Source organism: Biomphalaria glabrata, chromosome 5 (assembly GCF_947242115.1).
Source record: "Biomphalaria glabrata chromosome 5, xgBioGlab47.1, whole genome shotgun sequence".
Taxonomy (NCBI): Eukaryota; Metazoa; Mollusca; class Gastropoda; family Planorbidae; genus Biomphalaria; species Biomphalaria glabrata.
In genome coordinates, this window is record NC_074715.1 from 7,315,396 (window position 1) to 7,327,861 (window position 12,466).

Sequence of the window (12,466 nt, forward strand, 5' to 3'; positions counted from 1 at the left end):
AAAAAATAAGTTACATATAAGGCTTGTCTTGGAGTCCAATATTTGATTAAATAAAGTTCCCCTTTCAGGCCTTGCGATCTATAGGGCAGATGATGTTAAGGTCATCTGTTTCCTCAGTCAAACTCAAGATTCTTAGCTACACATTGACAAAACTTCTGAATTTCCTTTTTTATATAATAAAAAAAACTTTAGACAATAGGAAAGAGAAAAAGGATCTTGAGCTGCTTCATAATCAGACATTTTACTATTGCAAAGTCATGACAGCCCATGTTTTTATCTTACACTCCAGAATATCAAATAAGGAAGTGAGAACTTTTTAATTTTAATAAGATTTTTATTGTAAAAGAAAGAACAACCATCTTGAATGTACCAAGAAAATGCTTGTTTAAAAAACTATACAAAAATGTTAAGAAAAATGGTTAATTAATTAAAAAAAACAACATATTTTGATTGAATCAAATTGCTTACAACTGTAAGCTAAAAAAAAAATCTTATAGTTTATCTACATGTAGATTGTATGCTGTAAACAACATTCAAGTGACTAGTTTACCATGAACAATACAAACAACATAAAAGTTTAAAAAGCAAAAAAATAATCTCAAAGTTGAAACACATAAAAAGTATTGAAGTCAATGCTGTCAGTTAATGTTGTGTAAAGCTCTTTAAAAAAATATTGTTAAAATACTGGCGTAACACAAATTACACATGTAATTACATCTTAAATTAATAGTCAACAATAAAAACAATAAATAAATAGACATTAAACAAATGATTAAAATTATATAGAGAAAAAAAAATCAATACAATAATCTATAGTTTGTATAAAGTTGTGCATAGTTTGTGTAAAAACACTTCAATTAAAAGATATGTATTTAACATGAGCAATTGAGGTTTGAATTATATAACAATAACAATTTCTTTTAAATATGTTTTGAAATTATGAGACAAATATGTTTGTATTACATTTACATTATTTACAAACAAAATTGTTCAGAAGAAGATCTGCTGTCAGAAAAACATCGACCAAAGGTGCTTGTTTAATGTCAATGATACACTATTGATTACCAGGAAGATGTTTCAATGGTGGTTTAACAATGAGTCGGTCTGGGTGGCTTGAATGTGATACATGCTTAACCTTTCTTGGACTTTTTGAAAGCTCATTCTGTGTGGCCAGTTGTCTCCCATGCAGACTTTCAATGCGGCTCCTGTTAGATTGTATGTACTCTGGTGAGAAATGAGGAGAATTGTGAAGCGGCTGCAGAGGTTGCCTTGGGTGATGAACACGCAGATTAGGTTGTGAGAAATGTTTGATAGGTCTTGACTCTTGGCGTGTGTCTAGAGCCTCACTGAAATAGCTGGCCACATGTCTTGCTGACGTTCGCAGTTCATCATCAGTTAAATTTTCCATTTTGTGAGTGTGACTAGGTAGATGGGTGATGTTCTGCTGGCTGGTTTTTGTCACTTTTGGAAAGTAGTACTCTAAGTTAGACAAAGATTTGTTTGCAAACATATTACTAGGTCGATTAGATTTGTAATTAGAAGGAATAGCATGTGGGGAAAATATTGGGAGAGATTTCTGATGCACTTCTTTGTCCCCTTCTGTACATAGAGGAGGCCAATAATGCCCAGCCACATAGTTCACTTCGGAGTCAGAATCCACCAATGACAGTTTTTTCTGTGGACAGGAAACAAGTTTCACTTCCTTTGTTGGCGAAGGAGAGAAATGAACGCTGAGTTTTTTTGTGGATGATACAGCACCTCTAGTTTTCATGGATGGGTCATTAACATTATAGGACGATTTAGATCTTCTGTTAGATAAACTTTTTGGCAAGTCAAGTCTATTGAGCTCATGAACTTGCAAGGGCTGTCTATTCTGACTTCGATGCAAAACATCAAATTTACTGGAACCCTCCCAATTAGGAGCATCAGATCTATTAGATAGCCTTTGTTCATTAGGAGTACATGAAAGAGAGGCACAGACAGAATTAGATTTTGAGAGATGGAGTGATCTATTAGAGACAGGTGTGCCAGAGCCATAGGCATCCATGATAAATCTCAGAGCCAAGCTGTGTGGTGGAACACTTTCATTTTTTGGTCTGCTCGAATTGCTTCCTGTATAATTGCTAATGCTAGGGATGTCAATGATTTTCAATGCATTAGGGGAAAACTTTTCTGACATTTGGATACTAAGTGCCTGGTTCATTTTGGAAGCCGAACTAGCTGGAGATGATTCAGTACTATCATGAAAAAGGGAAGAAGCACTTCGACTTTTTTTGAGCATGCCGGCTGACTGTGTGGGTGATGTCTCTCCATCAAATTGAAGATCATCTAACGTCAAAGCCAAACCCTCACGAGCATTAGAGTCATAAGAGGAGCTTGCACCAATATAACTCTGTAAAGAGCTAGCCATAACATGCACTAGTTCTTTATCAGTGAATGGCGAGCCATCCTCACCTATTCTTTGTAAGGGGAAGAATTCAGAATGGTCAGGGGACTTCATTGGACTTAAATTACTTGACAAAAGTTCTTGCTTTTGCATTTTATTGAATGAAGTTGATTCTTTCATTCCTAATTTACTTAGTGTCAGAGTTGAGTCCTCAGGATAAGAACTTGTGTTTAGTTTAGATCCATTGCTCTGGTGTAAACTGGACTCAGTCTTTAAACTGGACTGTTCATGTTGTGAATGGATAGATTTAACTGAACAGTCCAACAAATTAACAAAAGTTTTATCTGGGCTGCTTATTTCTGAGATAAGATCAAGGGCTTCAACAATATCAGGAAGTGAAACCAGAGCTTCACGTCTGGAAGAATCCATGCTTTGTTTTGAGGATTCCTCTTTGAAGCTAGACACTGACTCCATAAAAGCATTGTTGTGACTAATGTTCCAAGTTTTACGAGTTGAGTTTAAGCTGTCTTCTGCGAAAGAAATGGAGTGATTCTTATTTGGCGAGGACTCTGTGGATGATGCGTTTCCTGTAGCTTCTGCAATTGTGGCAGCTATGGTTGCCCGCAGACGACTGTGGATGTCCTTCCATAGAATAGAGACATTTAGTGGTGACAGGCTTTTGGGTTGGTTGCTAAAAGAGCTGCTGTCACTGGTCTTTCTGTCGGTGGATGATGAATCGTCAAAGCCTAATACTGTAAAGTCTTCAACAACCATGGAATGTCTATTGAGATCAGATGACCTTGCCCATGAACTTCTGCTCAGAGTTGGGCTTTTGTTGCTTACACTTTTATATAGCTGACTGTCAGTGGCTACACTGTGTAAACTTTCTAGTAGATTTTCTTGTAAATTCTGCAAAGGGGCATTACTGTCAGAAGAAGGAAGTCTTGAAGGAAGTAGGGTGGAAGATGAATTATGGGAGCGTGAGGATTTGATGGATGGTGAGTGTACTCCACTATTGATAGATTCCACCATAGAAAGAAGTGAACTAGAGGAAGTGGAGCTAGATGAAGAAATCATTCCACTCTGCCAGACTTTCTGAAGAGAAAGCTGTGACCTATTACTCTCTGATCCTGAGTATCTGGAGTTCACTGGGGACAGTCGTCCATGATGACTACTATTGGTAGCATTGTGGGAGTTTGTGAGGTCATGGTCAATGTCTATGACTGTTTCCTGCATTACAGTAACTGGACTTGGTGATTCTACACTAAACACCTGAGATCCTGTTTCAATCTGAAATTAATTGAAATGTCTTTAAATGCAATGTATTAATGAAAAAAATAAATAATGGGAGAAATATTTGCAAAATTCATTATATAAAACACATGTGAGTGGATCTGAAAGAAAAATACCAATGTGAAACAATTATAGATAAAAGAAACACAGAAACAAGCTGAATTTTTTTCTGATCAGTGTTAACTACTCTTGTCTCTATGGCCTCCTTCAGTCGCGAAGCGACTATGGATCATCTTGGTGAGATGAATGCCTGGGCATTAGCTGTGGTCGGAACGATGTCGCCCACACATCAGTTCCCCCCTCTCCTCGCAGCTGATGTATCCAAAGGAACGGCAGTGCTGATACAGTTTAGGGTCAGCGGCATCGCAGGTTCTGCCAGAGTGTAGCACTGGGTGCTGCAAACAGCCTTAGGGTCGCCAGCTCCTGATTTTTCCTCAGGGTTGACTCTTGTATTAAAAACTCAAAGTGATGTAGTCACACAATCCACCCAAACCTAACCATACACTGTCACACTTGCTTTACCAAATATTGTAACAAGGCAGACACAATCTTTAAATCATGAGATTTTTTCCTTACACAAATGATATAAGTTTCAGAATCATATGACTGTATAATGACCTATACCTGTCACTTAGTCTGTTTAATTGTTGGAGCACCACACATGATTTGTCGACTGTCTTTCTCCTTTTCTGTCATATGACTTAAATATAATCTCTATCAGTTATTTGACTTGAATATAATCTCTCAATGACAGGCCCATCCATTTCTTTATGTTGTCTTCCCATCACTTTCTCTGTCTGCATCTTTTTCTTTTTCCTCTGAAGGAAGGTCTTGTGATATGGCCATAAAGTTTTTGTTTGCATTTTTAGACAGATGTAAGGCCCAATTACCATTGTGATTCTGTTTCAAATCTTCATATTTTGTGATGAGATCTATGTAGGTGATAATATATATATATTATCCTTCTATATCATCTCAATTCATAGCTAGGATTCTCCTCTCTAATTCTGCAGTTAGCATCCAATGTTTGGCCTCCCAACAAGAGTGTGACCATGATCAAGGAGCATATGCCTTTCTCTTTTCATATTGTTTTGAGCTTTGCAAGTGCTGCTGTGAAATGCACGATTCAGGCCTGTAGTTAAGGTTTGGCTCCTTCATCTGAAACAATAACTCTCAGGTACTTAAAACTTCAAATACTTTCCAGCTTTTCAACTCCAATTTTGATGTCCATTTTAAAGATGTTTTGGTCATAATTTGTTTTTTTTCTGCATTGATTTGCATACCTTATGCTGCACAAGTCCTTGTGCATCACCAAGTCAGCTATCTCTTCTTCTGTCCCTGCTTGACCATCTATGTCATCTTATATTTATATTAATTATAAAGTGGCAAATACACTACATATTAATTTGAGTTGCTGTTTTTTTTTTGTGTCTCTGTTTCACTTTAACGTGAAAATGAAAAGTTAAAATTCAAACTTAAAGACTAAACTGAAGCCAATAAGTTTGGGATGTTACTATCTGAAATAAAAAGGTATGGAACAAAGTAGTCTTACAGAAGATCCAGAGATGACAGAAGCCCTCTGATTGGTAGAAGGGAATCTTTTCATGTGACCTTTGTGTCCAGTCCGGCGTAGAAAGTCATAGTAAAGAATCATAAACATGAGACCTGGGCAGAAACAAAAACACAATAATTTACTTTCAACTCTCACATCCCTCCCTATCTTAACAATAAAGAAAATGGTTCCATCATCATGAGTACAGATATATAAAGAAAGTGTATAGAGAAAAAAACACAAAAAAAAAGGAAATTTTTAGCCAACTTAAGTTCCTTTAAATACTAGATCATAATAATAATAATAATAATATAATAATAAGGTGAACCTATTATTTTAACACTGAAAATTTTACAGATAGAGATGTACAGGAGATTCAAAAAGTCATTAATTAAAAAAAAAAACATTTTTCTTACAAAAGTTTGCAACATATTTAAAAACAAAACAAAACAATGATTTAAGAGAAAATTTGTAAAAAAAAAAAACTATTGGGGAGAAGCTGTAATTCACTGTGGTTGTAAGATTCATTTCTTTCTTAATAGTATGCTTACCACATTGAATGCTACTATGGGTACTTATCTATCTTTAAATTAAAAAAAAACAACTATTTAAAGATTTACCTAAGAAGAATGCAACAAAAACAATCATTGAAACTGGGATGACCATCTCCGCACCATTTCCAGTCACCAGAAATACAACAACCATGGCAGTATTTTCAAGGAATACAATAACATAGTAAGTTGTGATTCTCCATCTTGATGGCCCCTCATTCACATTCAGAAAAACAAATATATAGATGAAGCCACAGACAAGGCGGAAGAGCCACTTCTCCCAAGGTCCTGTGCCAAAGTCAGTTCCCATCACAGACAACCAGATAAATGCAATCATCCAATGACAGCCTGGGGAAGATTAAAAACAAAAATTGTTAAAATAAAAGCAATAAAACAAAACAAGCCTTAAACAATTTGATAAGGAAGAAGTTACTTAGAGAAAAGACAGTTATAGATTCAATATTGATAATAAATTTTCTTGTGTTATTAATTGAGAAATTGAAAGATGAAAAAAATAAAAAAACAACAAACAAAATCAATCATTTAGATTTTCTAGGGTCATTCATTATTATTAGTTAACTCCATTCTAAAGTAAAGTAAAGTTCCCCTTTCAGACCTCGTGGTCTATAGGGCAGATGATGTAAAGGTCATCTGTTTTTTTTGGCCTACAGTTAATGAGTGTGTCATGTGGCCAGTACAACCTTTACTTTTCACTTTTCCCCAACTAACGTCAGGTACCCATTAGAGCTGGGTGGACTCAGAGGTACCCTGGTCCCCGGTTCAGACGCCAAGTGCTTTGCCGCTCAGCCACTGTGCCTTCAAACTCCAAACTGATTCAAATTTTGCATTAATCATAATATAACATATATATTATTACAGATTGCCCCACTCTAAGGTTCAGTGGACCTATTTTTGCCATGATTTTAGCAGCGTTTACTGGGCTTGTCAGTACATGGGACTATATTTTATCAACACTAACCAAGATATATCATCTAACAATATTTTTATATGCCTTTGTAACCCCTGCATGATCTCATATATAGAGGACATTCCAGTCATTTGAATACATCAGAGGTAAATTCAGATTCTGGAACTTTCTATGCCTCTCTTTTTGTGACCTGTCCATAGACTTAATATTATATTGCTTTTTGACACTAAATAAATAATGCTAACTAAATATTAGCTATAGATATTATTGTAAGCTTGTAACTACAGTTCATTATAAAAAAAAAAGCTAATAAATGTTTTTGACTAATTTCTAAAAAGAACAATTCACATATCATGAAAAGAAAATTGCTTATAAAAATAATAGCAAAATTTAATTCAAAACTTGTATAATCTTGTATACCAATATTTAAGAGAATGGATACTAGCACAGAAACATCAAGTATTGTAAGTAACTAAGAATTGACTTTAAATATTACCAATAAGTGCAAAGATCCAATAGTGAACAGTTCCAGCAAAAAAGACCAGCGCTCCAATCCTTGACGCTGTTACAAAGAGTTGCCATGCCCAATGTAGGAATAATCTTATGGTTCGCCTGCCACTTTTAGTGGGGTGAACCCGCCTTTGTGAATCTGTGTATGATGTCATAGACCAGGTCAAAGAGATGAGTGAGCAGGCAGCAGATATCCCTACAAAAAATATTTTACAATAAGATTACTACACATTAAAAATGTTAACATTTACCAAATACAATAAAACCAATCAAACAGTGATGGGAACTGACTTTGCAAAAATTTTAGGAAATTTTGTAAGCCGCCCCCCCCCCCCCCCCCCCCCGTTTTTGAACTGGCCTGTCGTGGCGACTTAAAAAAAGATGTTGCTGAATTTTTTTTTAACTATGTAGAATCATTTTATTTAATATTTTCTTTAATTAATGTTGTATTACATAACATTTACACTGCATTGAGCATTACTGCACACAAAATGCATTCATGGCACTATTGTTTGTATATATATTGATGGGAGGAGAAAGCTTTTTGCAGTCTGAGCATTCTATAATAGATATATACAGATATTGTAACAACTTCTTTCTCAAACAACTATAAGGATTAAATGTGTTTGAAAAACATGCTTGAGTTGTAGAAATACTTCAAAAGTATAAGCTACACTTCTGGTTGTTTCACTGATTATTAAACGTTGTACAGGAGAAACTGTTTATTAAGCTTTGCACATTTGTACAGGAGAAACTGTTTATTAAGCTTTGCACATGAAGTCCACCAAAAATGCTTTGAAAAGCTGCTGAATCTCAGCTGAGTTCTTAAGCAAAACAAGCAAGAACAACCAGATGTGGAGCAATGCTTAGAAGAAGAGAAAGTTTAGCAATAAAACTGCACATTAAGGCTTCCTTATGTGACTCTTTTTCATGCAGATACAAGTTGGTTAGAAGAAATGGATCTCTACCACACTGGGCTTTTATACATTTATAGCATTAGTAATGATAAGTTATTAGTTAGAGAAAATTTTTAAACTTTTATATTAAAATATATATATATCCCTCACTATAGATAGATCTATAATCTAGAGCTACTTATATCTAATAACTTGACTCTAGTCTCTAGATCCAATATATTATTATTAGATATCTACATTCTATCAGGCTTATACTCAGTAACTCACTATAGTCATGTAAAGAAGTTAAAGAAGGCCTACTTACTACTATATAAAAAAAAGTATATTCTAGATCTATATATAAATCCAGATGGCCGGTACACGGTAGGTCTATCACAGTATCACTAACTCTATTAGTAGTATTAGATTTAGATGAGTAGATCTAGATCTTATTATTATTATAATAGATCTAGATGTCTAAATCTAATCCCGTTTGAACTCATGGAAGTCGGCAGGCAGGGTTCAAATTAGAAAAATCTAGGGGCCATTGTAACAACAGCGAAAAAATAATACAACTAGAATTGTAGTAATAGCGGCGATTAGCGCTAGATCTACATAGTTTACATACGTAACATAGCGACCGGGCATCATTCATGATACTCTTAGTCTTACGTTTAAGTCTAATCAGTCTAATACAGTAAATACTTTTCAAAAGCTGGCAAGCAGCCATTGAAGTCTAGATGCTCTAGATCTAGATCAAAAGTATTCAAATTAAAGAATCTAGATATCTTATCTAGAATATATCTATCTAGACTGATTCAAACTACTCTAGTCTGGACCAAGATCTAGACTTATAAGACAATACGGTAACACACATTTTTTTTAAAAATAGAACTTTAACTGTGTCAAAAGACCGGATGTACGCAGGTTCAAAACAAATCAAAAATCTTATTTCGCATTCTTCCGAAAATGGAAAAATAATAAAATCGGATTTTTTTTTCATAAAAAAAAATCGGATTTAGAAAAAAAAAAATGTCTGGAAAACTTCGGATTTTTTTTCTAGAAAATCGGATCAGAAGAAATTATCGGAATTCCGACAATTGTCGGAAAATTCCCATCACTGATCAAAGTGGTGAGCAATGGAATCTGTGAGCAGAATGGGCATGATTGCCAAGTTGATGGTCTAGGGTTCAAATCTTAAGAAAACCAGGATTGAACATATTGATAAGTCAACGCAGTTCTACAGGATTCTTGATATCAATTAGAGTAGAGAGTATGATCATCTGATACCTTTGTAAACCTATAGCCATACAAACAGGTGAGCTCTGTTTCCTTGATCAATAAACCTAAGGTATTAATGGGGAAACTAATAAATTATGACTTATTTTCCCCTCTACTGAAACTAAGATTAGCTTTTAATCTTTTTTTTTTGATTTTCATGTCAGTAAAGTCTACAAAGCCTTAACATGTTTGTGCAAAAAAAAATAAATAATTTTTTAATTAAAATTAACTGACCTACAAACCAAACAACACTTCTCTGGTAGAGTGCTATATAGCACTGAAGAACTAACTGAGGAGCACACTCCAAAAAACTCTCAAACAAACGTAGTATGGTGGCATCACTTTGTTCCTTCAATGCTTTCTGAGTGAGAGTGACCTTTCTAGTTTTCAGTGAATTGATGCCATAAAGGATTCCTTTCAAGTACCTTCAACAAATGAACAATACTAAAATATATGCACTTATTGAAAATATATACTAATGAATAATTTTATTGCAAAATAATATTAAAAGTTTACTAATATTTCAGTTTAAAATAAAAACACTACCAAGAATATCTTAAATACTATGTTAACTGCAGAGTTGTACACTAATTTTCATACTCTGTCTTTACAAATCAGTTCATATATGTTATAATTTTTAAAAGATTTGAAATGGTACACTCTTTTAGCCAGTGCTAGCAAAAGTTAGCAATATTAAGTTAAATCTGAAGACTTTAACCAACAAAGTTCTCCCGCTCTAATGTCTAAAGTATTGAACAACAGTAAAACTCTATATTTCTTTTTGCAATTAAAAATATTAATTTTGAATTGAGTAAACAATTTAATTTATTATACGTTTACTTACCTGTGAATGGGTGCAATAAGCAACAGATGAAAGAAAATGACCGTTGGTGTGATAGTCTTGTCATGCACATGCCAGGCTAAGCTGAAGCTATTCATCAGTACCGAAGGCAGGGAGATGAACCCAACCATAAGCCAACTCCATAACATCTGGCCATCTAGCATAAACTGTACACAGATCAAGATATCTAAAAAAAAATACAGTATGTATGGGTTAGTGGAAAATAAAGAAAATGAAAAGAAAAAAAAACCATTACGTAAGAATCAAAAACACACTCTTTTGATAAAATAGTCATGGTAATTTTACATGCTTTCTATACACAATACAGAAGGGTTTTGAAAAATTCTGCCTAGAAGACATATTTGTCAGAAGCAAATATAAGCTTTATTAATATCATTTCTAAAGCCAGATGGTGGCTTCATTATAAAACATGAATAAAAATACTCAGATGGACTTCAGGAAAGAAATTTTCAAGAACTAGACCCAAACAGAAAAGTTGAAGTAAAAAAGAAAACAGTGAGTGGCGTGAGAAAGAAAAGCTTGCTATTTTGCAGACGCAGGTAACAAAGCCTAAACTTATTATTTTGATCATAAGTGTACTCTCCCTATTCTTTAGTTAGGAAGTTTGATATTGGCTCATGAGATAGGCAGAAATAGTGTCATTTTCTCCTATACTATCTAGATCTAATACTAGATCTAGGGACTAGATCTATCAGATTTTTTCAATCTAGTAAATTTTTTATCTCAAAAAATTAATCTCCCCATGTTTCTTATCTAGTTGAAGGATACATTTGGTGCAGTAAGAAATCTTTTTCCTGTTGTAAAAAAAAATGAGATCTAAAATTTGTTTTCAATCTACATCTAGATTCTACTAAATTCTAGATTAAATGATCTATTTGACATAATTTGTCACTTTTTCAGTTTTTGTGTTATCATTTTAAAAACACTAAAATGGATATTAAATAAACTACTCAAGTCACAAGAGTCTGAAGTCTAAAGTTTAGTTTTAAAGGACTACACAAAGAAAGATAGATCTATATATGTATATACTATTTACTATAAATAATTATCTTATTTAAAAGTTTCTGTCTTATAGATCTATAATCTATATTAACTATATACACATTTTGGTTATCATTTTCATGAATTGAACTAATAATCTGTAATGAAGTAGAATCATTCTAAGACTAAGAATCTGTATAAAAGACATAAGTGTATAATCATAATGATACTTAAAGTTAAAGTGTATATAGATCTATTACATTTAGATTACTATATTTTAGAATTAGACTATTAATTAGTGTATAATATAATTAGATAGTTAGACTGTTAAAAAAGTAGTAGAATTCTAGAATCTAGAGTATTATAGAGTAAGAGTAAATCATAATAGATTAAAGTAGATCTAGTGATTAGTGACAGTGTCAGTGATCTACCAAACTACTATTTATTAATTATCTAGATCTAGATGAGTAGATCTTTTTCTATTATCTAGATCTAAATTATTCTATACTTCTATGACTATACTCTATACAGAATACTGTCTGTCTATACTACTCTATACTAGTAATGGTATTCTTATTCTAAGTCTAAGTATATTGATAAGCTTAATCAGTAGTCTAGAGTCTAGTCTGCATAGAGTAGACATATAGAATCTAGAGACAGAGTGCAGAGTCATTAGAGCTTAGATTTAGATTAGATCTACTAGATCTAGAGTCTAATTAGATTTATTAGAATGATAATGATTCTAGATCTAGATTAGTAGTCTAGCTAGCTTTAGACTTTAGCAGCTACTGAGCTAGATCTCTAGATGTACTAACTATGTCTGATATGTAGATCTAGATGATAGATCATCTACTCTAGATTTCTAGATCTAGTTGAATAATTCCAATATTTACCTGTGCAAATGCTTAAAATAAGAGTTATTAGAGAAACAAACAGTACTGCAATATCGATTAAAGTAAAATAGTATTTTGCCATTTCCAAAGTGTTTTTTTTTTCAATTAACAACTTTTTATTTCATTTTTATTGTTTAAATTTGGCGCAGTTGTTTACATTGATTTACGCCGCCATTGGAGTTCCTTAATAAATTGTTAAAATTTTGACAGAAATGTAATAAACAATTACTAGATCTAGATCTACATTGAATTAGATCTAGATCTATTATTTATTAAATCTTTTATTTATTAAAATACAGATTATAAATTAAAAATTAAATCCAATGTTTGAAA

At 33.3% G+C, this 12,466-nt stretch overlaps 1 protein-coding gene across 1 annotated transcript; it reads right to left on the bottom strand.

Moving 5' to 3' along the window:
- Window positions 1-296: 296 nt before the first annotated feature.
- LOC106057663 (uncharacterized) lies at window positions 297-12,312 on the bottom strand. The gene is made up of 7 exons (XM_013214972.2): window positions 12,134-12,312; window positions 10,242-10,425; window positions 9,632-9,822; window positions 7,207-7,416; window positions 5,852-6,130; window positions 5,232-5,344; window positions 297-3,676 (listed from the first exon to the last, which is right to left on the bottom strand). Exons 1-7 carry the CDS (start codon window positions 12,213-12,215, stop codon window positions 1,055-1,057), a joined length of 3,681 nt encoding a protein of 1,226 aa, XP_013070426.2. The 5' UTR covers window positions 12,216-12,312; the 3' UTR covers window positions 297-1,054.
- Between the last annotated feature and the right edge of the window lie 154 nt (window positions 12,313-12,466).

Coding starts and splice junctions, on each gene's coding strand:
- LOC106057663 (XM_013214972.2), bottom strand. CDS start 12,215: ATGGCAAAATACTATTTTACTTTAATCGATATTGCAGTACTGTTTGTT. Junction 7,417..9,631: donor AAGTGTTGTTTGGTTTGTAG/GTCAGTTAATTT, acceptor TATTTTTTGTAG/GGATATCTGCTGCCTGCTCA. Junction 5,345..5,851: donor TTTTGTTGCATTCTTCTTAG/GTAAATCTTTAA, acceptor GTTTCTGCCCAG/GTCTCATGTTTATGATTCTT.